The following is a 27,551-nucleotide window of genomic DNA, read 5'->3' on the forward strand; positions in this document are numbered from 1 at the left end:
AATTGATTCATTCTTGACTCTCTTTCAGCCATGGGGGTTACAAATGGGCTGTTTTAGAATCTATTATTACCATGTGGAGAGATCGGTGTCCCCAGCGGGCAACGACCCCCAAAAATAAACACCTCCCCACTTTCCCATGGCTTTTCTCCAGTCCTGCACTGTTCCCCAGTCAAAGACCAACTTCACTATTGAATATACGTGTCCTAGAATATGTGTGGATAGCGGTGGAAGATGTGACGGGGTTAGAGGTGGTGGGTGTGGAGAAGAGTCAGTGAGAAGACAAGAATAGTCTCCAGACAAGCTTGAAAATGGCACGCCGGGTACTTGTAATATTCCAGTGGCGGCCATTATGAATGACCTAAATGTAGGACATTGATCACGAAGAAAATAATAAAAGGCCCTCCTACCATCCCCATCATGCAATCAGAATGCTTTAAAACACATTTATAAAAATACATACATAAAAGTATTTTGGGCCATTTTTCCAAAACAGACGATTGTATCTTACATTAAGTTTAAAACTCCATATCCAAGTCACTTTGCCATCTTAACTAGGCTGTATAATAATCGCCAACACTGGTAGGCCCACAAACAAAGGCTTACTGAAGCATGGGGTACTACACAAATTCCCAATACATTCATTCATTCTTTGATTGTATGCATGAAGTAATAAATTAGATCAGGTTACACTGTCCGTGTACTGAAGTTTCATGCAGCCCCCTCTCTGGGTGTGGGCGTAACTCATGTAATTCTGTGTAGCGTAATCACACAAAATCACCCAAAATGTCTGAGGGATTACACAGTATTACGCGAGAATAGCAATCCTGCATTTAGCGCTATTTTATTACTGCAAAAATGCCCTCTCGCAAGGATGCTTTTTTACACTAAGAAATAGCATTAAATGCAACAGATCTTGAATAGCGAGCAGTCGCTTGCGCTCCCTATATGTGCACTTGGGGTATAATTCCCCCCAAGTTACTCCCAGCGTTCAGCAATATTTTTTTAGCTAAGATGCACCTTTGTGTCCAAAATGGATGCGGGGATGCATTTTGTGCTAAGAAATAGCGCTAAATGCAGCAGAAAACAAATAGTGATCATGAGCAGCTGCTCACGCTCGCTAAATGTGCTCTTGCAGTAGGATATTTCCCCCAAATGACTCTTAATTACGCAAGCCTGTGTAATCGTGTTATTATCGGTAATTCCATGTCAAAGAGTAGGCTGGACTACGGCAACGCCATCTACGCGGGAACCACGGCCAAACTCCAGAAGAGACTCCCAACGCATACAAAACTCCTCCGCACGCCTCATCCTCGACATCCCCCGCCACAGCCACACCTGAAGGACCTGCACTGGCTATCTGTCAACAAGAGGATCACCTTCAAGCTCCTCACCCACGCTCACAAAGCACTTCACAATGCAGGACCAGGATACCTCAACAAGTGACTCACCTTCTACACCCCCAACCGCCAGCTCTGCTCCGCTGACCTCAGCCTCGCCACTGTTCCACGCATCCACCGAACAACCACTGGCGGCAGATCCTTCTCCCACCTCGCCGCCAAGACATGGAACTCCTTCCCCTTCCACCTACGACAGACTCAGGACCTGCTGACCTTTAGGAGACTCCTCAATCCCTGGCTGTTTGATCAGTAGCTGCTCCTCCCCCACACCCCCCAGCACCTTGAGACTCTCACGGATGAGTAGCGTGCTTTACAAATGTTTGATTGATTGATTGAAAGAGTAAAGCGGAGTTAATGAAATTACTTCGATTACTCTGCTGTAATTGAAATTCCACTTAGACCTACCGCTCTCTTCATTCTTTAGGGCCTCAGCAGGACCGCTGGTTCTCTTCCCGGACTCCCTCCAGTTCCCAAGCCTCACTTTACCTGTACAGGCTGCAGATCTGGTGCCCTTTGCAGGTGGTGATGTAGGGTCGATACACGGGCTGAATGAAGGATTCATTGTAGAAGAGCGGCACTTTATATGTCTGCTTTGAGCATACTGCTCTGTGGGTAAAAAGAACAATACAGAAGGTGCAGTTACTCACACAAGGCACAAACAAGCACAGTCTGATTGCGGTCTCAATGCATGCATATGTTTGCTTTTAAAATGTTATAATTGAATTGTTTTTATCTGAAATTCGATATTCCCACTGCTAAAATCTCGGGGGTGTATCAGGAGCAGGGGAATTGGTTTTAACATTGTGCGGCACCTTTTAAAAATTGATTGTGAAACTGGTTTTATTGTTTTAAATAGATTTTGCACTTTGAAGAGACAATAATTTGCGCTACTTCTCCCCACCGATATTACCGCCTAGGGCATCGCACTTCCGCTCTGTGAGAAAGTGCCATCTTTCTTGCATGGTATGCCCCCACTTTTTGCTGAATTGCTGAATGTACTTTGACTGAGTGTACCCTGGACACCTGCCAATCAGGTGCCCAGGGCCTATGTTCCTTCCCTAAAAACACAAAACCCAAATTGGCAAACCCTGGCCACATGTCAGCCCCTGGTAAATGGTATCCTAGGTACCCAGGGCCTTGCGACCAGGGAAGGCCTCTAAGGGCTGCAGCACTCATTGTGCCACCCTTAGAGGCCCTGTACCCTTACACACACACACTGCCCTTGCAGGCTGGGTGTCTGGGTGCAAGACAAAATAAAGATTCGACATGGCACACATCCCTGTGTGCCATGTGCATCACCTACACTGCCATGGCATACATCAGCTAGCTGGGTGCCCTATGCCAATGGTGTGGGCACAGGAGCAGGAGCCCTGTGCCCCTACAGTACCCAGGTCCATCCCTGGGCACTGTAAGTGCAGTGCTGCCATTTAAGAGTACATGGTGCTGAGAGCTCGTCAAACACGAACTCCACAGCAACATAATGTCAACACTGAAGACTGAGAAGTTTGGTATCAAACTTCTCAGCACATTAAACCCACACTGATGCCAGTGTGGGATTTAATGTACCAAGCACCCCAGAGGGCATCTTAGAGATGCCCCCTAAAACCTAACCTACAATCCACGTCTGCTCTGAGGCTGCCTAGGCTGCCACACAGCAGACATGTTGCTGGACCACTGGGTGGAGAGCCCCTGCTCTCCTGGGCCTGCAACAATGCACATCCTGGGCGAGCTGCTAAATCTCCTCCCCCAGGATGGGCAGGGGGAAGCTTCAAAGGCATGCTGCCTCGGTGAGCTTCCCCAGGCCACTGCAACCCCCCACTCTGGAGGGAAGCCTGTCCGGAAACCCCAAATAAGGACAGGGAATGTGCCAGCCTTCCAACCCCACCCCTCAGGTGGGGGAGGCGAGGTGAAGCACATCTCCGGGCTCCCGCGGTCTTGAAGATGGGGAGCCCTACCCTATCAGGACTAGGCTACTGCCCCCCTCCCACAGGAGAGAGGCAGGATAGGGCGTGTACCCACCCCAGGACAGGGACCAATTGGTCCCTGCCCTTCACCTACCTATAACGCCCCTAAATCTAGTATTTAGGGGCACCCTGAACCTTCCTTCCCCAGATTCCAGATTCCAAAATCCGAAGAAGAGCTAGAAGAAAGAAGACCTGCCCTGCAGCTGCTAAGAAGAGGAAGACACCAACTGCTTTGGCCCCCAGCCCTACCGGCCTGTCGACCCTCGAACCTGCTCCTGCTCCAACCCGGCATCTCTTGTGGCCAGCAACCTTACAAACCCCGGAGGACCTGGCTACCTTTTGACTCTAAACCCCTGGGACTCCCATGAGTAGAGGCTCTACTCAAAATCTACTTCTAATCCCTGGCAGCAGTCCAGAACCGCGAACCCAGCACACTCTGCACCAGCCAAGCCTGGCCTGTGCCGGAGTGAACAAAGACCACAAGGACGTCCCCCCGGCGACTGTGACCCCGAGTCCGGCACCCAAGGACCTCCCTCGACACTCCTGAGGCCTGCAGCCTCAGAACCAGGTGCCCCCCCAACCGCGATCAACAGAGGGTAAGATTTCCCGACACCAAAAGGCACCCCTGCACCCGGCGCCCCGCAGCCTCCTGTGCCCGATCCCGGGGGTACCTACCTATCCTCCAACTACCCAACTTAACTCTCAAAGTGGTGGTGGCACCTGAAGAATCTTCGTCCCCGAGCTTGCAGTCTTTTTCTAAACCGGAGATTTCCCATTGAAATCAATTGAGCGCCCGAAGGCTCAAAAGCACCCTGCACCCAGCCCTGGCAGTGCAACCTCTACACCTATCTACTTCCCCACTTGCCCTGAGTAAGTGACCAGGAGCCCAGCTCCCACAGCCGCGTGGCCTGCTAGTTAGCAGCCACCAACCAAGGCCCCCCTACCTCTCGTAGGATAACATTGGACCTAACTCTCTCTGCACCCGGCCGCTCTTGTGCAGCTGAGGGTGAACCAACTGTACCTACCTGACCCTGGGAGACCCCTGAGTCTATGCCCAGAACCTTAACTCTGCCAGTCGAGTACTTTAAACAGATAACTCACTTTTCTTCATAGGGTAACATTGACTGGCTTTTTCCTGAAATTTCTTCGAAGTGTGGACTTTTCAAATCTTAAAATAGTCACCAAAAATCAGCCGATAACGAAAACGAAAATACTCACCTGCTATTAGGTGAACTCCCAGTGCTGGATCTTGGTACCCAGCACTGACTCTGAAAAATATTTACAACTGTACTTACCAGTAACCCAATTTTCTCCCATAGGAAATCATTGACTGTTTTTCTGTGAAATTTCTTCTGTCAAACTTTAAATATTCTTTAAAAATCGTATAACTTCTGAAAACGTAATTGCTTACCTGTTTTGGATAAAGGTCCCAGTACTGAGTCTAGGTACCCAGTACTGGATTACAAAAGTAATGAGAACATACTATACCTGCAACTTGAATTTTCTTCCATAGGGAATCATTGACTGTTTTCTATGAAATATTTTGTGTCAACTTTTAAAATAGCAAAATATTGTCTAAAAATCATCACAGTAATTAAGTCGACTTTTATCACTTGATTCTAAGTACTGACCCAGGACTGAATCTAGGATCCAGTCCTGGAATCCCAAAAGTAATCCTAAAAGTAATCTGTTTCAAATAACTTAAAACTTCCATTGAACTCAATGCATTATTGTGTTTAAAATTGTGTTGCCTATTGCAACCACTTGTAACTTTCTACAAAAGTCAATTGCATATTGCAAAAGTATTTATATAAAGCATCTCATTCTGAGAAAGTATATTTTAATACCTATAGATGGTTCTAAAATAAAACAAGCATATATTTTTTATATATATAAACCATTGGCCTAGAGTTCAGGTATTGAGTGTGTGAGACCATTTGCTGGCTGAGTGTGTGCAACAAATGCTTTACACTGTCCTCTGATACTGCCTTACTGCTCGACCAAGCTACCACTTCAGAGAGTAAGGTTATATCTAACTTTAGCCTCTGCCAAACCTCTGGGGACTGTGGACTCTGTACATCTTGTACCTATTTAGGAACCACTTTCTCACATGCTCTGCTACAGCGGCCTAGTGCCCAGGGGGGGTAACAGCTGCTGCCATGCAGAGCTGATTGGTTGGTGGGTGGAAGGGGAGTAGCTCAAAATCCATGCTGGAGCGGACGTGCAGCCTGTCCACGACCGACCGGGGCCAGGGGCCAGAACCCCTGGTCAAACTCAGACTTACACAATGGCAGAATTGCAGACTATAGCCTCATGTAGCCACGCCCTTAATATAGAGGCAGTAGAGAAGCTGAGCGCTGAAAATTTGCTGAGAAGAAATGAGGCGGGAGGTTCTATCACCTCGCGCACAGCCCCCCAAACCATCACCATACCTAGTAACCCACTAGGTTTGAAAGTAGCAGTCCTCAATACGCGCTCCCTACAGAAGCACCACCTAGAAGTCTATTCTGTCCTCCAGGATGGAGACATAGACATCCTAGCACTCACTGAAACATGGTTGGATGACTCCTCTGTTCCAGACATCATCGCTGCACTTCCGGGGAACTTCGAAGCCTTCTGGCAAAACAGAGAAGGAAAGACGCGGGGTGGGGGTGTAGCTATTCTGTTTAACAAACGGTTAGCAGCCACCAAAGTAGTAGCAGAGAACATGGACAACGCAGATATACTAGGGGTTTAAATCTCACTAAAATCATCCTGTCTACTACTGCTGGTAGTATACCGCCCGACTGTCAACCCCCAGCTTCAACAATCTGTTTGCGGAGGTAATCACAAACCTATGCTCACCTTACAAACGACTTCTGGTGGCGGGTGATTTTATTTAGCACTTGGATAAAACTCCAAAGGAGCCGCCCCCCAGACAGTTTGAGACAGGAATGTGCACAATGGGGCTCCACCAACTGGTGGAGGCACCAACACACTCAAAAGGGCACATCCTGTATCTCGTCTGGACCTCGCACCCAGGGGCTAGGCTAACAGCCATCAGCCCCTGTGCATGGTCGGAACACGCACTACTAAGCTGCTGGGTTCCAATGGAGGGCCAATTTTCTCAACCTCCCCCAGAGTGGAGAAAGGTGCGATGCGGGAAAAAAATAGAAGTAGGAAACCTAGTACAAGCCCTACAAAGAACCCCCCCCGAACCTCAAACCTGGAAATCTCGACCAGGATAGTGAAGCCCTGACAAACACCCTACGCTGTGCGATAGATAAAATAGCACCGGAGCGAAGTGACAGAGTGAGAGATGAAGGGAAGGGGGACCCCTGGTTTAACGAGACACTGAGGGCACTGAAACAAAGCCTCGGCCACGCGGAGAGGAGGTGGCAGAAAGCATATGACCCAGCAGAACTGACAGCCTATACAACCATGCTTACCGCCTATAAACAATCTATCACTGTCAGGAAGGCTGAGTACTATGAGGCTAGAATCACTGCGGCACCTAATAAGCAGAAAGGGTCCTTCAGAATACTAAAAGAACTCAGCTAAAAATCGGAGGTGAAATCTGCAGCCGCACCCCTAGACTGCAACACATTCCTGACTTACTTCCTCCAAAAGGCCAGGGACATCATCTCCGAGATTAACAATACCCCCACCAATCAAGGGCAACTAACCCAGGATCAGGCCCCGCCCCCCTTCCGACAAGCAACTCTCCACCTTTCCTACGCTGGATGCTACGTTACTGACTCAACTGATGAACTGCACCAAATGAGGCTCCCCCGCAGACCCGTGTCCCCCAAGAATTTTCCGAATTGCCCTCCCCGACCTGGAAAAACAGCTCCTTGCCCAACTGAATAATTCCTTGGAGAATGGCCACTTACCCTCCAACCTGAAGGAAGCCAGGGTCACCCCCCTCCTAAAGAAACCTGGGGCTGATGCCGCGAACCTTAAGAACTATAGGCCCATCTCCCAGCTCCCTTTCTTGTCGAAAGTGATAGAACAACATGTTCTCAAAACACTCTCACTATTCCTGGAGGATAACCAACTGCTCCAGAAGCGACAAGCTGGGTTTAGAGCCCACCACAGCACGAAAGCTGGGCATTCATGGGACGGCACACCAGTGGCTAGCCTCCTTCCTGACAGAGCGGTCCCAGAGGATCCAGCTAGGGGAGCGGGTATCAGATAGAGGTACCCTCACCTGCGACGTCCCGCAAGGCTCCGCACTGTCCCCGCTCCTCTTTAACATCTATCTTCAGCCTTTGGTGACAGCCCTTGCCCACATGGACTGCCGCGTCTTTAACTACGCGGATGACACCCAGTTCATCCTCCAGATTGATAATTCCAGCTATGCCCAGGATGTGGCTCAAAAACTCCTGAGATTCACGGTTGCCTGGATGATTGCCAACTCATTGAAAATCAACTCTGATAAAACAGAAGTACTTGTCATCCCCATGAAAGACAACCCCTGGATCGATCGTTTCTGGCCCCAAGAGCTGGGTGCCACCCCCACACTAGTACATGCTGTAAAAAGCCTGGGCATAAAAATCAAAAAGAACTATTGATGGACAGAATGCAGAACAATGTCATACATTCACCCCAGTACAGAGATCTGGGCCTAAATCCATTGTTGCTTTGCTCACCATGCCATTCCAGTTTGGACCCAGCCATATGCAAATCAGTCTTGACCCTGTGCCCAATGGGAACAGTTCAGTCCGAACTGCCAGGCCAGGTCCTCCCTGGACTGGAAACAAGCATCCTAGGACCGGTTTCGGGGTTTCACCCCTCTTCAGCCAGGATAGCCGGATTCCAGTGGCATGGAGAGCATGGGACTGACGTCTGAGCATACCCGTCCCACTCGGGGTGACTAATGCAAAAAGAACTATTGATGGACAGAATGCAGAACAATGTCATACATTCACCCCAGTACAGAGATCTGGGCCTAAATCCATCGTTTTTTTGCTCACCATGCCATTCCAGTTTGGACCCAGCCATATGCAAATCAGTCTTGACCCTGTGCCCAATGGGAACAGTTCAGTCCGAACTGCCAGGCCAGGTCCTGGAGACATAGACATCCTAGCACTCACTGAAACATGGTTGGATGACTCCTCTGTCCATCGCTGCACTTCCGAGGGAACTTCGACTCAAAGCTCTCCATGGCCAACCAAGTCACCCCAGTGGTCGGAACATGCATAGGGCTTATGAGACAATTGCGAAAACTTGTCCCCTTCCTTTCAACTGCCTTGCTGCAAATGATCGTATCAGCCACGATTGTATCCAGATTGGATTACGGCAACGCCCTATACATAGACTCCCTCAGAAGTTGACTAATAAATTACAGCTGGTGCTGAATGACGCAGCTAGACTGATCTTTAGGTTGCCAAGACGGGCCCACGCTTCCCCACTGCTCCGCAAACTGCACTGGCTTTCAATCAAACAGAGAGCTAGATTTAAGGGCCTCTGTATCGCCCACAAGGCAATCCACAGAAAAGCCCCGGCCTATATTAAAGAACGCCTGCAAACCTATGTTCCGAGTCGCACATAACGCTCGTCCGAGACCTGCCGCCTGGCCACTCCAGGCTACAAAACTTCATCCAACGGAGGTCGAGCATTCTCCAACCATCTCCCACAACTTTGGAATCAACTGCCCGAGTATCTGTGTAAGGAGCCGGCACTCCTCCTATTCAGGAAACAGCTTAAGACGCTTCTGTTCAAAGACGCACTTGACATGGCTTAATGGGCAAAGGAGCCCAGAAATGGTCTAATCTGGGCATGACCTCCACAGCGCTGCAGTCATCCCTACGAGACTTCTAGCAGGTATTGTGTCAGGAAGGCTTGCTGTACAGAGGCAGTGCCTCTCAGCGACAAAACTCCCATTCCATTCGTCAAGCAACTTTAGAACTAAGCGTTTTGCATCCAGATTTAGGTCCCTCCTAGCATCTGTTAGGACAAGTAAACAGACGTAGTACTGAAAAAGCTATGTTTGTTTTAAGTGCTCACAATCCAGAATTCCACTGGCTTGTAAAATGAAAATAATGAATTCATGAAATGATAGAAAATGATGAGCAGTCTCTGAAGGTATTCCAAACCGTCCTCATTTCAATAATAAATATATGCAGGAAAAATCTTTCGGTTGACTATAAATTAAATTTAGTTGGGGTTCTAAAGCTGTAAAATCCACCACCTTTTTTGGAAAGCAGACGCGGTCACGGCCAGAGGGGCCATTCTGCTACTGTGACATTTCCCCAGTAGGCTGGTGGTTGCTCTTAGTGGATAGCTGCTATGACCTGAGGATGGCTGCTAAGACCCAAGCATGGCCCTAGGTTGCATTCTAGTTGCAGCCTTCTTTGGTGTGGGAGGGGCTTGAATATATTTAGCCAGGGCTTATGTTTGCAGTTATAATTAAAAAAAAACGACTTTCCTCGCATGTGATGTCCCCACCCTGCACACAGATCCCCATCCTCTGAGCATCCTCTTGCGTACAAAAGGTCACACTGTCAAAAGTGTTAAAAAACAAAACTAGGTTCAGGGCCCTTTGGTCTGAGGTGCATCGCAGTTGTATTCATCCTGCTGTAAGCCCAGAGTTATCCCTTTATCCTATCCTGAAACATGAAGTGGGTCTGATCTTGGTATTATTAACTGGGGGAGAGGTTTGAGAAGAAAGTAGAGAGGGGTTGACTTTGCTCCCAGCTAATACAAAGCGGGCCCTTCTGTCACCAACTGAAAACCGCAGAGTTGGGTTGTGACTGTCCCCTTCATGGTGTGATGTTGTGTTCCCTGAGTGCCTAAGTGCCCACCTATGAGTATCTGGTGTCCTGGTTTTTGATTTGTGTGTGTCTGTCTGTCTTGGTGGTGTGTGAAGGTTGTGACTACAGTGTCTGTTGCTCAGAGGATGAATGGTCCCCTTGAAATTGGCAGACGTTTGTCTCTTTCCAGTTCACTGCCAGTGCGGTTGTTGAGATGGATACACACATCTCACACCCCTTGGATCCTCTGTTGTGGGTCCTCCAGGCTGGAGGTGACCTTGATGTAGGGAGCATCACTCTGCATAAAGGTTGTGTCTGGAGAGCACACATGAAAAGAGAACCGACCAGGTGTGCAACCTGAATATCGAACCCACAATATTGGTGGGATGGAATATCGAGGGCAAACTATCCCAAAAATATACTGACACATAAGCGAGTCTATATTTTCTATACCTAAATCAACATATATGCACGCACATGGTACTTATATATGCAAGGTACGTAGACGTGGAGTTAAGAATAGTAAATCTATAATACTCTGTAAGCACATACCTTTCGGTATTTTGTCTCTTGATATTCTTGTATCTCATTATTGTTGCTGTCGATATTCAGTAGTAAAACCCCGACCCAAACCAGTTCTAAAATTGCAGCGAATCCACATCCCTCGTCTGCTTCACCTATATAAAATTGGGAGCCACTGACCCGCTTATCATGGAAGTTCCAAGTTCTCTTTAACCCCTTCGCCGCGGCAGGAATTCCGCCGCGGCGCTGGGGGGGGTTTGGGGGCAGCGCGGTGGCGCTGTGCTCGTGACGGAACCGCTCCGTCACGAGCCACGGTTGAGCTGTGCTCATGACGGAGTGGTTCCGTCACGACTCCGCCCACTGCGCTAATCGCCCGCACAGGCGGGGAATTAGCGCCGCGTGGGCGGAGCGGCGGTCAACTGCCACAGCATGACGGAACCACTCCGTCATGAGCACAGCGCAACCGTGGCTCATGACGGAGTGGTTCCGTCATGAGCGGGGAAGGGGTTAACCAAGAAAGGGAGTGCTCCGTGTGGTAACCATTGTTGGTATCTGACGTACCGCCAGCCTCCCAAAGGTGAGAGGACATCACCTGAAGTCTTGCCTTGATGGAAGCTGCTGTTCCTCTGACCTGTCGTGCCTTGATGCCAACCTGCTGCTGAGAGAGGGGAAACGCCTGCCAGCGCTGCAGAGGTGTGGCTGTCCATAGCACCAGAGCTGCTTGACCCCCGATGCTCTGTGGCTCTGCCAGCCGAAGGAAGATTGGGAGAGAAATCTGCGTGACCTGAGGTTTGTGGGCACCAGTCTCACCACAAAGAGCTGTTCCAAAAGGGAACGCGGTCAGTAGTCGTCACCAAGGGAGATGTGTTAGACGGAAGTTGTCCGCAAGGCAAATTGTGCTGCAGAGAAGTCGCGCCAGAGGCGTGTGTGCCACGAGAAGCTGTGTCTAAGGCGGACCCATCGCCGCCATGTGAGACTGTGTTAGAGGTGTTCCATACTGCTGCATCTGAGACCCTACAGTGGCTGCCCTAACACTTTCTAGAAGAGATGATGCCCTGGAGAGAGTGAGGACACAAGGAAGGACTTATGAGACCTTAGAGTGATCAGCAAAGTGGGAATAAAAGTTCAAAGATGCTGTGTGCAATAACACAGACTTGAAGGGTGAAGAGCCCAGGAACGACAGCAGAACATGGAGCCAGGAACCTGCGGATCATCAGCCAGAGATGGTGGTCTCTCCTCCAGCTACACCACAGTCACAGGCTGAAGGGATGGTGTGCATTGGGGTCAGGGTGGATACACTGCAGAACCCTCTGTCGGTGGATCCTCGTCTACTAAACTGGATCAATGCTGTAGGCTGGATATAGAGCACTGTTTCCAACACAGTACAATACAATATGGGCATTACCTCCAAATGCAGTTTGGAAAGTTATGACAGCACACCGAAAGATAAGCAAATACATGAACAATATTCCACAAGGAGAGCAAGCCAGGGAACTAGAAGCAGAGCTCTGTATAAACAGCAATTACAAATGGCTCAGTGTTTGTCAAGAGAAACTTTATCCAAAATGAACTTATTAGTGATGATTTTATTTGGCAAACAGAATTTGGGTAGTAATTCTCAAGAACAAGAAATAAAATGAGTAACATTTGTAGCAAATGCAATTGGAAAAAGATAAACAAATGAAATTAGGGCAACATCTCGCAAAGCGTGCTGAGAAGAAAACTGGGGCAAGAGAAGCAAAGACATGTGGGGAATATTCCCCTCAGAAAAGTGAAGAATATTTCCTAAAGAGACAGAAATACCACCGAGACAAGAAAAACAAGGAACACGAGAGTAACGTTTTGAAAGAAAAGTAAAGAAAATAGGAACAAGTGAAAACAAAAACAATGCCACTATTGCACAAGAGAAGCAAAGAAAATTGGGATGAGAGAAGCAAACAAGTTTAGGGCAAAATACCCCAAGGAAAGCAAACCCAAGTAAGACCAGAGAAGCAAAGACTAATGAGACAAGACGAGCACAGATCCCTAGGGCAACATTCAACAACAATAAAAGTCAAGATAATTAGGACAAGAGAAGCCAAGAAAACTAGGACAATTATTCCCCCACTCCCCAAAAACTGGGAAAACTGGGACAAGGGAAGCGCAGAAAATTTGGACAAAATTCCCCAAAGAGTATTGAAACAGGCGAAGAAAAAAGCGTGCCAAGAGGCAAATAAAGTACTGGCACTTAATTTACCAATAACAACAAAAAAAAGGGAGACATAAAGTGAATGATATTCGGACAAGAAATCACAAGAGGCAAAAGTAATTGAGGGGACGTGAGTTAGGGTCAGCCTTGCTAGACATTTTTTTATTTGATCTCATCTGAATCCATCTTACCCAAAGGGTATCTAGATATTTGTGATTGCCAGATTTCTGAATCAATAACATCTAATTCCTTGCCACAACTGTCTGCCGAGCATGTCGTTCTAATGAGCCGGTAAGGTATGATTCTGTTTCTTGAAAGTAGACACGCCAAGTTCCATCTCCATTTGAGTGTGAGGCAGAGACATGTCTCTTGGATCCTGTGGAGCACTCCCCTGGTCTCAGCAGTGAGACCTCTCCTGTAAAGTCTCAGTCAGCCAGTTAGGCAGGGTTACTTTTGGTACTGCTTGTCTGCGGTGTCCTCATGTAGTCCAACCAGGGGGTGAAGAAGGCACCTATTACCCGGACAGGTAGGGGTGGTGGAACTGCTTTGATAGTCCTGTTGAGGCAAGCGGTTGGATGTGGCTGGAAATGGCATTGACACGTCTATTGGAACATTTTCATCCAAACAGAACACCGTATTTTTAACCATATTATTAAGGACCACAGGTCGGGCTTAGGTCGAAGTATGGTATTGAATATGCCTTCAGGGACAACAGTGGAAAATATTCAGAAAAAAACTGATGGAGGGTTTTGCCTCCAACATTTTGGCTGCCATAGACACCATGGCCCAAGAACCAAAATAAAAGTGGCGCACATTTATGAACTGAGAAGTAAATATAAGTGGCGCACATTTATGAACTGAGTACTATATAAAAGTGGCCCACATTTATGAATTGGGTAGTAAATAAAAGTGACCCACATTTATGAACTGAGTGTAAATAAACGTGGCCCATATTTGAAAATCGAACATCTCTGGACTTTTGAGGTCACGCTGTCTGAGTGGTCTCTGATTTGTGGGGGCTGCAGGTATTTGTGCTTGTTGTAGGCAATGTGTGCGGTTATATCAGAGAAATGTGGCTGTAAAATTCACAGTGTTCCTTCCCTACTAAAAAGATAAAAATTAACTCACCAGTCCCTACGTTTCTGCCCAAAAGAGCTATCTGTACATACAGACTGCATGTGGTGAGATAACAGCATGCACAGCATGCACCGTGCTGCTTGCTACTCCTGGCTAATGTTTACAGTAGCCCAAACACAACCACAAAACTGTGCATAACACCACAAACTAGGCCCACACACTGACCTGTCACACTGGCTTATCTGGTACTGCCAGATTGCCTTATAGGTCAGTCTGACCCTGAACACCATGTCCATCCAGCCCTGGAGGACTCTAGATCCTTGTCCATCCAGCCCTGGAGGTCATCTCTACTTTCACACTAGAGTCCAAATGGATGGTAAATTGGAAGGAACCTTCCCCTCAATCGACCTCCAAGCCCTGAAGACCAACAAAGACGCCAACCAGGGCAAAGGAGGTGGCAAAGGCGTGTTTGGAAGCGAGAGATCACCTACCTCCCTTCTTTGATGATCTGTCCTCGGACCCCCAAGCCCACGCTCAGCACACACACCAGTAAGGCCAGCTCCATCCCTGGCATGGTGGAGATCCTGGTCCGGTCCTCCAGATCCTCCCTCGTCCTTGGTTGTGTGGAGCAGGAGGGGTTGTGTTCATAAATGGAAAATTGATCTTCTCTCAGAGCCAATCACCTACGAGGAGAGAAGCAATGATTTACTTGAGGAGCAGACATGAAGAGGCCAATGGATCCAAGCATCTAGTGTAGACATCCGTGCGTGACCTACAGGGCCGAGGCATCTGTTCACGGTTTATATAATGGCTGCCATTCAGTTGAGAAATAATAATACCTATTAACTATTAATACCTATTAATTAAGCTCCTAAAGGCACCTCAGTTCATCGCAAGCGCTATGTAAATAAGTTAAATAAAATAAATAAAGAACGTACAGACTAGTAGGATCCTAACGAGTGTCCTCACTCCGCCATCACTGTGCACGTTGAGTAACATCCCTCTCTCACTGCCAAGTGCAATCATTCCTCACCTGTTAACATGTAGACACGTAGAAATGAGTGAGTGGCATAGACTGCTGTACTCAGGGCTGGCAAAGTAGCATGACTTCTACTACTCTCTCTTGAGTAGGGATGGGGCCGGTACTGCCCATGACCAGGGTAATAAAGGGGGTCTGAGCTCCTTTTACCTACCTGGGAAGAGAAGCTGCACATAGAGCAGCAGTTTGAGAGGAGTGGGGAATACTGCAAAAAGGTTTTTACCTTTACAACATTTTATAGAAATAAAAAACAGACTCTCTCTCAATGAAACCTGAGTACATGTTACACACAGATTTGTGCAACCATTGCAGAACTACCACACCACTGGCAAGCTCCCACAAATACACACAGAATAGGGACACTTAGCTCAGCTGGTCATAACATTTTACCTTCTGTGGAACCCCACTAAATCATCAGTGACCTCAGAGTACCCCACTGAATGTGTACTGGAATCCGGGTCCCCTACTGAGTCACTACTGAAAGCTAGGGGCCCCTACCTAGGCAATTTCCACGATTTAAACTTCAAAACAATACACAAAAATACAGAACACGTAAGCATCAAACAAATACACAAATTATTAAATATTTTAGTTAGTTCACAAACAAATAGAAAAACAGAGATTTGAATTTGAATGGGAAGGTGTGAACTTTTCTAAACTTGGGTTTTAATTCTAAAAGACCAATTGATATGCTAAACTCGAGCATTTCACTTGGGCTTATTCTACTCCTAATGCACGTTCTCATTTTGTCTGTGCTTCAACTGACGCCAACTGTCATCCACAGGGGTCACAGTTGCGACCTCTGGCGACCCCAATATTATGTCCATGCAATTGCCAAGATACTTAACTCTATGGGGGATATTCTCAAGAACGTGTGTTAATCATCGCAAAATTAGCTTAAAGCAACTTTGCACATCGCGGGAAAATAACACCGTGTTTATGTTGTATTCTCAACCCGGAGGCACCATGCGATAGTCTCACGATAACATGCCAAATGACCACGTTAAAATCAACGCGACACAGAAAAAATGCGAAACACCAACGCGTAAAAACTGGCGATGTCCCAAATTGCGATACAAAAATCAGCGCTAACCAGCAACAGGCCTGCAATTCCCACGCCTCATGCGGGAAAATGCACTATAAAAGCAGTTAAAAATAAATAAATAAACTGCGTAGTACCATGGATGCACCCGGACTGAGTGCAGAGGACAACGCAAACCCCACAAGCCCCACAGACGACCAGCAAGGAACTTCGGGGTCGGGGAAGGCCAAGGAGAAGAGGAAGAGGAAGACACGGTTCAGTTCGCAGGAAAACAGGATCCTCATCATGGAGGTGACAGAACACTACCAACAACTGTTCGGCACCTCCAACGTGTCATTGGCAACAAAGACACAAATATGGCAGACCATCTTGGACCATGTGAATGCAGTTGTAGCTTTGAGGAGGACAATGGTAGAGGTCAAGAGGCGCTGGAATGATGTGAAGGGTAAAGCCAAGAAGAAACTCGAGGCCAACATGAAAGCAGCAACGCTCATTGGAGGTGGGGGTAAGCGGCACAACAGGAGCTGGATGACATGGAGAAAATGGTGGCTACAGTCATCAGTCGGGACATGGTGCCAGGAGTTGGGGATCCAGACACTGCTCAACATGACCTGACACAACATCAACAGGGTGAGTACCGACCAGGGACTGGGGGCATGGGGGGAGATGGGCACAATGGCACACATGCACACCCACAATGACTCTGGATCATGTCCCTGATCCCTGTGCCACACTGCAGCGCACACACACATAAGATTCTGAGCACCTCTACATTGGCAACAATGTGGTACAGACTGCAACACTTTCACAACAGAACACAGGACACAACTGGTGCCGCATGTGTGCACAAAATGGCCAATCACATCTGGCATAGCAGGAAAATGTGAGATGACAATGTACGAGTACAACCTCACATCCGTGATGTAGCACAAATTTCCACTGTCCCGCATTAAATAGGCATCTCCTCACAAACAGTCACAATTTGTCATGCAGTCTGTATGTAAACTTCGCCAATGCATCAACATACATGGGACACACTGTAAAACTGCATCTCCCCTTTACATTGCAGAGGGACAATCAACACCTCCTGCAGAGCAGACCCTACAGCACGTCAGTGATGATGGAGACGAGCCCCCGGACATCGACTTCGACTAACTCCAACGGTTCATGGAGAACCTCCGCAGCCCACCTCCAGTTGCAGGGCAGCACAGCACCATCGAGGTGAGCCCACCCCCTGCACAGACCACACAGCAGGAAGCACCCACCACCACGCCTGGCTCCCAGCACCTCAACGAAGAACACATGGTGTTCCAACGCTGTGTGTTAGACTGCCAGAAGGAGCTGGCTAAACGGGTAGGGTGGAATTCACCCTCATGGCTGCCAACCTGGGTGCCATACGTGGGTGTCTAAGTCCCATCAAGGACCACTTACACTCCCTAATGCACACCCACAGTCTGCCCCATGCCCTCCAACAATCCATGGCTGGCGTTGCTGGAGTCATGACTCCGAGACAACAACAACTGTCCAGTCTGAGTGGCTACAGCGATGTCATCTGTGATTTGGGAAACATGAGGAGGGTCATGGAGAACATGGACCAGATGCATGCGCAAAGAATGTCTACCATGGCTGCACACGAGCAAGCTGTAGATGGGATCTCCCATGCCCTGCAGATCCTCATCATGGGAGTGATGCCACAAGACATTGCGCAGAAGAATGCTGCTTCTACTTCTACATCCACATCTCCGACCCCTGATGTGTCAGTGTCACACAGTGCTGCAGACCAAACCACCACCACCCACATGTGAGGCACATGAAACGTCAGAGGACGACGATGAGGATGACTCTGCCTCAGTGGTAAGAATGAAGCAGTAGCATTCATCTCTGCCACATGGCATGTTACTGCTTGGTTCTACCCTCAGCATCATGCCCTGAAATAACACCTTCCACTGTCCCCCGATACACCCTGCGACAATAACCTCAGACCTCGAAATGCACTGCCATATTTTGTGTGCCCAACAATGACATGGCAATCTGACTGCGGACTGGACACTTCCTCTTACGAGTAACCTGACAATCCCCAAAGGACTCTGGTTGTACCTCCATGGGGCAACATTGTAAAGTGTTGTTAGCATGGCCCAGTACTAAGACCGCTTCAACACTCCACTGAACGTGAAAAATACATTCTAACACACACAGATGTGTCATGTCTACGATTAATCAAGTATGAAAGCATGGACGAATGTAGGGCCAACGATTCCCCCTTATGTCCATGTTGCTCATGATGTGTGACTTGAGTCACAGGGTGCATCCCTGCATCATGGTGGCACATGTTTGACCCCAAAAGAAGCCCTGTTGTCAATTGTTGGCCACAAATGACAGCCTCAATTTAATGATTTGGGACACATATGATACGCTGATGAGTGGGATTCCGTACTATCTTTGACACACAGAAATGCTTTTTCGGAAACGTGACACCTTAAACAGCCTCTCTGTACAGAGGTGACACACCCACCATCCATTTCCCATTTCAGAGATCGTCAGCACTACTGGTTGCACTTCCACTTGTCAGAGTGATGGGCCTGTACAGAGGAGTGACATGCACTCGGGGAATGTGTATTGTAATGAATTTATTTGCACATGCTGTGCCTGTGGTCATTTTGTACTGTCCCATGATTGCTAAGGACTGTCACAATGTGACGTCCTCATGTGAAGAAACTGTCCATGCATGCACGACGACACTGTGATGTTGTGCGTTGTCGGTGGGCGGCCATGTGTGTGTAGGCCTATGGTAAGGACAGGGCGGACACAGATGCAGAGTACATGGCTGGCTGAACTTACGATGCGGTTGAGGCTGGACCTTTGGCTTATGCTGCGGTAATAGCGATACACACACAACAGTTGGCATGTATGATCTCGGACCCCGAGCGGGCTTGCGCTCCATCATTTACCCCTTCGTCCGAGCCCGCACTCCGGGGGCGTGGTACAATGCAACATTGTCCATTGCGGGACAGGTGGCGCCGATACTGCAACAGAGACACACGCATTAGTTACTTCCTTGGCAAGCCCAGAAATCAACCACGCCTAGAGCCCCAGGGGGATGATCCACACCCCTACGTTGGACTGTTGTATGCCAGCCCACTCTGCTTACGCTTACAGGGGGGTACGACACAGCTACATGTCCCAGGTCTACCCCACTGCCTGAGGTGACATGGTTGCGTCCGCTGTCCACAGCACAATGTAATGTCATGCATACATAATGTCCACACGGACACACTTAGATAGTTTGGGGAACTGGCTACGGGTACGTGCGCCCGGCCCCTTTTATTGCCAGGGTCACATGTCCAGTGATGCCTGTGCTGGATGGGTGTGGGGTGAGTGTAAGCCAGCCCTCAGGGAGTGGTTGGTTCTGGCAACAACTACAAAAGTGGTCAGACAATCAGAAGTTCATAGTTCAAACAGCAAGGGTCCATGACTTGAGGTCCACAGAGTTAGTGGCCCCGGATGCACTGCGTTCGACACAGGCACACCGCCACGGGACGGTGTTTTGTGCACTGAGGTAGGGCCACGAGTGCTGAGCGGGTCCTCATCGATGTCCAAGGTGAATGTCGCGGAGTGTTCCAGTGGAAGGTGTACTTCCAGGGTATGATTCAGAGGGCAGAACCCAGCTGACAAAGGCAATATGGAGTAAAAGAATGCTACAGACTCCTGTTTAGCACCAAGTCAGTACCAGCCACATGATGATGGAGACAACCCCCAGGGCATAGACTCAGATGCCACCAAAGTTCAACCAGAGAGTTTACATGATTTTCGGGGGAACAGAGTTAGTGGCACCAGAGCTGAAAGGGGATGCAGTCTGCGATGAGGCCTCTATAATGGTATAAACTCTGCCATGAATAAATCAAGACTCAGTTCCAAATGTGTGACCTACTTGACCGTAGTGTAGGCCGGATGCAGCGGTCAGCACGCCACAACGGCCGTTCAGCCAGCTCCTCCTGGAACTCTAACACATGACGTTGGAATGGCATGTAGCGATGATTTGTGGTTGACGGAGGTAGGAGCACCAGAGCTGAGCGTGTGTGCAGCCTGCGACGATGCCGTGTCCTGCTTGGTCCAGACTGGTTTGGATTAGTGTGAGGCCTGCTGGACCGCAGTGTAGGCTGGAGGCAGCGGTGGAGTACGTCAATGAGAAAGGAGTAATGGGGGCCTGTGTCGTGGAGGCCAGCAATGGTCTGAGGAGGCTGCCAAGGTCGCGGGCCTAGGGCGTGGAGCTTGCACTGGCACGTGGTGGGCCCTGTTTGCCACACGCCGGTGTCGGCAGGTGTGCTGTGAGGCCTGGGTGCGCAGGGGCGGGCAAGACGGGTCTGGGGATCAGAGACCTGGGGTGCAGCAGGCGCACAGGATCGCAGGCACCACGGCTCACGGCATCACCCTCGTGGCAGGGTGAGAGGCGCCGACTTGGCAGACACGTTGGCAATTCCAGAAGAGGACCACGCCCAGCGCAACATGCTTTTTATTAACACCCCTACGCTGCCCTGGAGTACTCCAGGCCTGCCCACTATGCTCACGCTTACAGTGGGGGGACGTAACACGCTACTCTCCCGCGATCTTCCCCACTGGCTGAGGTGACATGGTTGCGTCCACTGTCCAGTTCACTCCGAACACCAGCAGTGTATGTCGACATGGAAATGTCTGTGGTCTGCATACTGTAGTCTGTCCAACACATCCACGTCACACTTGTCATTTTGTGCATTCACATTCATGGGTCACTTGCCTCCTTCGCACATGCCTGGTTCCCACCTCTACCCACATTCTGCTACTGTGTGACTGAGGTGCCATGCTGTTGATGGCTTGTGTACATGGCTAGCCCAGGTTGCCACAGTAAGTTGTGTTGTCGTGTCTGGTATGTGGGCATGTTGGTTGTCATGTTGTATGTGATTTTGCAGTGTGTGCATTCCCACAGTTGTGAGTTGTATGTTGGTGGAGTTGAGGTGTGTGGTGTGTTAAGTTGTAACTTACCAATGCGCAGTGCATTCACATAGGTGCCATCCTGAAAGCGCTGGTTGATGATGGACTGTAGGAAGAGGAAGGAATCGTGCACACTGCCTGGGTAGTTGGCGATGACATTGGTGAAGAGTCCCCGGTGGCCCACTATTGCCTGCACATTGATGGAATGCGTGTGCTTCCTGTTGCGGTAATTGTGTGCAGTGGCGGCAGGGGGCACGAGGAGTACATGTGTACAGTCGATTGCCCTCAACACGTGCGGGAAGCCAGCTGTGGAATAGAAGCCTTGCTTGGTCTCCAGCTGTTCCTGCGCAGTGTGTGGTAAGTAAAGGTGCTGTGGTACCGAACTGATGATGGCATCCAAGACAGGTGTGAGGAACTTGGATAGGGCTGGCTGTGAGACTCCTCCGACTCTGGCAGTTGTTGGCTGGAAGGTGCCAGAGGCCAACAGGTGCAGCACAGCCAGCAGCAGCTTTGTCTGCGGAGGGATGTGGGTTTTCGCTGTGTTGGTACCGTCAGCCTGTGGGCAATGAGTGTCAGGATGCAGAGGAGGGTTGTCTTTTTAAGCCTATAGTGGGCAATGACATCCTCTGGTGTTAGGTCTGTGAGGCTGGTGCGTTTTCTGAAAGGCTGCTGTCTTTGTCTGCGCTGCCTCTGAGGTATTTCGGGGGGATGGTCAGGGGGGGCCTGGGGGTGGTGGGTGTTGTGGCCCTCTTGGGTGTCCGAGCTGCATGATCAGTAGCTCCATGGCATCCGTTGTTCTTCTGGTGGGGCTGTGGGCTGGGCGCCTGTTTCTGGTGCAGGTTCTCTTCCAACTTTACACCAGGTCGGAGCAGGTGTTAAATCCCTGCTGCTAACGTGCCTTATCGCATGTTTTGGGATCTTATCGCCGATCTGGTTGGTCGTTGTGAATATTGTGTAGTGGTGTTTTCGCGGCTTTTTGCACGGGAACGCCTACTCTGCATATCATTAGCATTAGTTGCCGGTATCATCCATGGCGATATTGTTTGCGGCAGCTATCGCAGGGAAACTGGTGTTATCGGCTGTTAGCGCCATCTTGAGAATGGTGCGATACATTTATCACCACTTTGGCTGTGATAAAGTGCCGCTAACTCAGCGATAAGGACTTGAGAATATCCCCCTAAATGAGCCTGACAGTGTGTTAAATTAGGTGGGCAGCACGGCTAAAGGCCGGTACTTGGCCAGTGTTTTTGTAAACTATCTCTCACATTTATCTGAAATGTAGCACCAAGCCATGATCTTTGGTCACGAAAATGTGAAATAAAGTGTGAAACTGGACCTGAGAGTGCTTTATTGTTAAGTAACAGGCAAACACCATCATTTTGCTCATGCACTACAAGAACAGAACTCTCCCAAATCTCATATTCTACATCCAAAAGCTATTTAAATCCAGGAAACTCATTAGAACACATCTCGCTCCCAAAACAAACAGAAACAAGAAAAGAATAGAAACCCTTTGGTGTGGTCACTCAGTGAGCCTAGTGGTTTTCATCAACTCTGCCAAGAGTCTGACTGTGTTTCCTGTTTTGCTGCTTCAATCCTTTGCCCGTTCAGTGCTCCTTGTACTTAGCATGGCCTGCCCATTCTCGAGGTGTGACCATTTCCCAAAAGCAAAGCATGTGATTATCAGTGGAGTCCAAACAGGTCCCATCAATTCAAAATAGTTGCATATGTGACTAGGTTGGCACACAAGCATCAGATCTTCCGCACCCTCTTTGGCACCATGACGCTTGTGATACTGCTCATTATACTGATCTTGTTTTTATTCATTCCTTTCATAACTTTGTCCCTGTCCGCATTTAACACCTTTACTCCACTTCACCACAGTGGTGGCAATGTTGTGCCAGCTTCCATACCTTATAAGGAAACATGTGGCGACCCTCCACTAAAGAATGTAAATTATTCTTTAGGCATGCTTTATTAAAAATAAATGCAGCCTTACACATTCACTGCTTTGCAGTCACATTCAAACATTCAGGAGGGAAGTGTGCATGCATGCACTATTTTATTTTGTTTAAATCATTCACCAGACATGCATTAGTCTTTAAATGCAGCCTCATGCATTTACTGATTTACAGTCATATCAACATACTCCTTTAATATACATTTACATGGAGAAATCCCACTTCCGGTTTCACTCGTATGTATACCCATTTGCATTAAAGCTAGGTTAATTACAGGGTTATGACATCACTGGTTGCGATGTCATTTCCTGTGATAACATTATGATTTGCCTATGCTTACCAGCCCCCCACTTACCTTTAGTAGTTTTGCCCTGGTGACAATTATGTATTATCATCACAAAGAATGTTAGCGCCTAAGCACGTACCACAATAAATGCAACGAGCTATATAGAATTAGATCCCTTGCTTTCTGGCTACCAGAAGCGGTTCAAGCATGGCTGATAGTTGAAGGAGTTAAGGGTTGCCTAGGAAAGGAAGACCTTTTATTAGCAAGCAGTCAGAAGAAGATAACAATGATAAATAAATTAAATGTGGCTGGGCCGAAGTACTGAGTAAGCAAGCTCATAGCTGGAGCTGATAAAGATTCTATGTAGCACAGTTCATCCTTTGATGGTTTTACTAGCCTCATCTTAGCCATAAATGTATAATCTTACTGCTAAACTGAAAAAATCAATGGAGGGGAGAGAAGCAAGGAAGAACAGTCTCTCACTCGGCGTCCCAAAGTATGCATCGAATATCAAAAGGAGTGGGGCCTGACAGTATTGTACAAGGGTCTCGACATTTTTTTAAAGAGACCTAGTGCTGTCTGGCCCCACTCCTTTTGGTGTTAAACTTACTGCTAGATATGAAGCAGCTGTATAATACACATAGGCGAATGTCAATGCGGAACCACCTCTGTTTTGCATGCAGAATTTCATAGCCACTCCACCTTGTGTGTATCTACCTCCTGTCTCTTGCCCCTACCAGGATGACAATTCCAAATATAATGTAAATCACCGATCACCCCACATAGCATGCCGAAATGTATCCAAATATATATTAAAACATGAGTGTCAGAAGTTCACATGGTAGAAATACTTTGTCCATTCCAGATGTCCTGCATGTGTCGACTCTGGCCAAGCCCAGGACTTTAAATCCAGACCCATCCAGACAGTGATGCAGTTTTGGTGCTTTCAAAAGAGATACTAAGAGCTCTGCGTTGTCCTCAGGGAAATAGTTCTGCCAGTGCATATCAAATGAATTATACTGGTTACTCTATGGAACTCTGGGCAGTCACTCTAATAGGAGCAGTGGAGCCGGAACATCCCTTGGTCGGTCAGTTGTATAAAAGGCCTTTGGCAGGGCACTTGTCTGCAGTTTGATGACTGGCCAAGATGATCATTTTCTTGTGGCTCTGTGGTCGGAGCAACTTCGGATGGCAGCTGCAATGTTTGTTACTTAAGGTGTATAACTCATCTTAAACTCTAGCTAGGTGTACATAAAATGCCACAGGTCATAATAACAATGTAGCCCAGTGTTACTACCACCATGATTGAGACCTGCGCCAGGCATCGCGCTCTCTTCCAAAGATCCTGCCATTGGAAAGCCTTTGTGGCTGAACTGTTATGTTTTCTTAAGTTAGTTTATTGGATAGATTGCTTGAAGTCTTGGCACTATGCACGGGTGACAATAAATAAGCTGCAAAGCCATTTGGAAAGATGAGATATGAGGGAGACAGCCCTACCGATTAAAAAGATAAGATTTCAAACATTTTCTGAAGGCCAACTATTGTGATTCGGTCCTTCGAGGGCAAAGTACAGAGTTCTGGCCTCCAGCAGCTGTTATAGAGATAGGCTGGTCTCTCCAGGTCATCATTGGACTGGTCGCAGGGCCCAGAAACAGGAAATGGGTTAGAGAAGAACAAGGCTGCTTTGGCGCATGCCCTGCAACTAGGACTTCCAGGGTGCTTTATACACAATTATTATAGCACTGATCTGGCTCCTACGGTGAACAAGCAGCCACTGCAGGCATCTGAGCACACAAGAGATGTCCTCCTCCCTAAAAAAGCCCTGAGGCCTGAGCATCATGAAGCCCATTAACAATTTTTACAGTAGAAGTCAGGTAGATGGTACCAGAGTCTTGGGTACAGTAGTGTATTAATCAAGGGGACATGTAGTGCAGAGCGTCTCATCATGTCTCAGCATTCATTGCGATCGTCTGGCTATCTGAGGAAATAAAGGATAAGGTTAGACAGAAGAGATACATTGTTACACTAGTCCTCTCTACTCCTTGAGTCATTGACTGCTCCCCCATCCCCCGCAGAGGAGATACATTGATTGTTACACTAGTCCTGTCTACTCCTTGAGTCATTGACTGCTCCCCCCTCCCCCGCACAGGAGATACATTGTTACACTAGTCCTGTCTACTCCTTGAGTCATTGACTGCTCCCCCCCTCCCCAGACAGAGGAGATACATTGTTACACTAGTCCTGTCTACTCCTTGAGTCATTGACTGCTCCCCCCTCCCCCGCAGAGGAGATACATTGTTACACTAGTCCTGTCTACTCCTTGAGTCATTGACTGCTCCCCCCCTCCCCCGCAGAGGAGATACAGTGATTGTTACACTAGTCCTGTCTACTCCTTGAGTCATTGACTGCTCCCCCCCTCCCCCGCAGAGGAGATACAGTGATTGTTACACTAGTCCTGTCTACTCCTTGAGTCATTGACTGCTCCCCCCTCCCCAGACAGTGGAGATACATTGTTACACTAGTCCTGTCTACCTCTGCTGTTTGGAGCACCCTCTCGCTGTGAAGCTACCTGTGGCCAAAGAACCCTGCTATTCTCCGCTGACACCGCTAACCCCGCTGGTCGAGTCCCTCCCGCCGCCGCAGTTTCCAGCTCCTCGCGGCCGCAGTGGGGAGGGACGCTGGAACTACAACTCCCAGCATTCCCAGGGGCGGAAGTGACATCGTCGAGCAGCGCGCCTGGAGGCGCATAAATTAAAGCATAGCCCCGGTGGAGCGGGCATACCTCTGCTGTTTGGAGCACCCTCTCGCTGTGAAGCTACCTGTGGCCAAAGAACCCTGCTATTCTCCGCTGACACCGCTAACCCCGCTGGTCGAGTCCCTCCCGCCGCCGCAGTTTCCAGCTCCTCGCGGCCGCAGTGGGGAGGGACGCTGGAACTACAACTCCCAGCATTCCCAGGGGCGGAAGTGACATCGTCGAGCAGCGCGTCTGGAGGCGCATAAATTAAAGCATAGCCCCAGCTCCGCGGGACGCGAGCGGGACGCCGGGCGAAGCCCGGGCAAAGGGCGGGCCCTCAGTGACCGAGGTAGGCCGGGCTGGGCCCGGTCCCTTATTTCTCATTTGTATACATTGTAATTACTTGTCTGCATTCGTGCCCACTTGAGTAGAAGGGTAACTTGATGCAAGTACTGTGATAGCTATACTGCAGCCTGGTCCTACCTGCTTTGCCAGGGACTGACTCAATTCCAGACTTTTATACGTTTTATATTGCTACATTTCTTTTTTATTACTGTGGAAAATGTCTAAAACTTTACGATCAGGAAGGGTAGTGGGAGAAAAACCTGCCCGGAAATTAACTACCACCCGCACAAGAAACAAGTCAGTAAACAACCCACCTTTGAAAGGACAATGTCAGTTATCTGAACTCTGGGATCTATCTGGTATAAAAAAAACTAAATGTGCGACTCTACATAATCCAGATACTAAAGCCCTGGAAGTACACGTACCAACTACCTCTGTGCCCCGATCTCCCCAGGTCCAGCAGGGGGCCCCCCAAACTATGGTAGGAGGGTCTCCCTTTCGGGACCCTACAGACGGGAAACTGACGATTATAAGTGAGCCAGTGCACATACCATCGATCCCTCAGTTACCCATGAATGACAGGCCGGGGGATGACCTGTCTGCACTATCCATTGATTTGGAACTATGGGGACGCTACGTAAGCCCTGCTAAAGTGGAATCTCTGGAGCAATTTAAAGCTCAGGGGGGAGCCACCCCATCAGGGTTAATGCTGTATAGTAGCACCCCGTCGCTAAATAGATATGAAATATCTGACTTGCTAAACTCCTCCAAGAGCCCCGACCTCAATCTCCTGGATAATATTTGCACTGCGGAAGCACGAGAAAAGTCGATCTCTGAGTCTATGATTGCGCTGGAACAACGCCTTGCTTCAATTTTGCTGCTTCTAGGGAAATTTGTAGGCAGCTCGGACTGTATCCTTGAATCAGTTACCCAGATCCTAAAGTTATTGCTGCAGAAAGTGCCGGATGCGAGTAAGGCCTTTCCCCCTAAGCCTGAACAATCTGTATCTGAGGGGAAATTCAAAGCCATTAGAAGCGAACTAGTTAGGAAAAATGAAGAGTCTTCTATGGTCCCTCATAAGGAGATGCCTCATACTGCAGCCTCTAACTGTATCAAGAATATAGTCCTGGAGATAGAGGAGGAGGATAAAGTCTTGCCAGGCCCCAAAACGGCTCAGGAATTATTTCCTATCTTTGTCCCGGATGGCGGAAAAGACCTCCTGGCCGACAAATCTGAGGTCAATGAAGAAAAGAGAAAATATGGTAAACAAAAAAGTACCAAAGCCAGTAAGAGGAAA

At 48.5% G+C, this 27,551-nt stretch overlaps 1 protein-coding gene across 4 annotated transcripts in view; it reads right to left on the bottom strand.

Moving 5' to 3' along the window:
* LOC146869566 (epidermal growth factor-like protein 8) overlaps positions 1–27,551 on the bottom strand; it is a 168,909-nt gene that overhangs the window by 30,678 nt on the left and 110,680 nt on the right. For 3 of the 4 annotated variants that reach the window (XM_085606241.1, XM_085606232.1, XM_085606213.1), the window contains exons 2-3: positions 14,374–14,565; positions 1,884–2,003 (exon numbers count right to left, since the gene is read on the bottom strand). In XM_085606241.1, coding sequence (XP_085462367.1) covers positions 1,884–2,003; positions 14,374–14,456 — 203 coding nt within the window. In that variant the 5' untranslated portion in view covers positions 14,457–14,565. Of the gene's footprint in view, positions 1–1,883; positions 2,004–14,373; positions 14,566–24,026; positions 25,154–27,551 lie in introns of all 4 variants that reach the window. The other variant, XM_085606221.1, reaches the window with a different exon arrangement.

The sequence above is a fragment of the Triturus cristatus genome, chromosome 1_1 (assembly GCF_964204655.1).
Source record: "Triturus cristatus chromosome 1_1, aTriCri1.1, whole genome shotgun sequence".
NCBI lineage: Eukaryota > Metazoa > Chordata > Amphibia > Caudata > Salamandridae > Triturus > Triturus cristatus.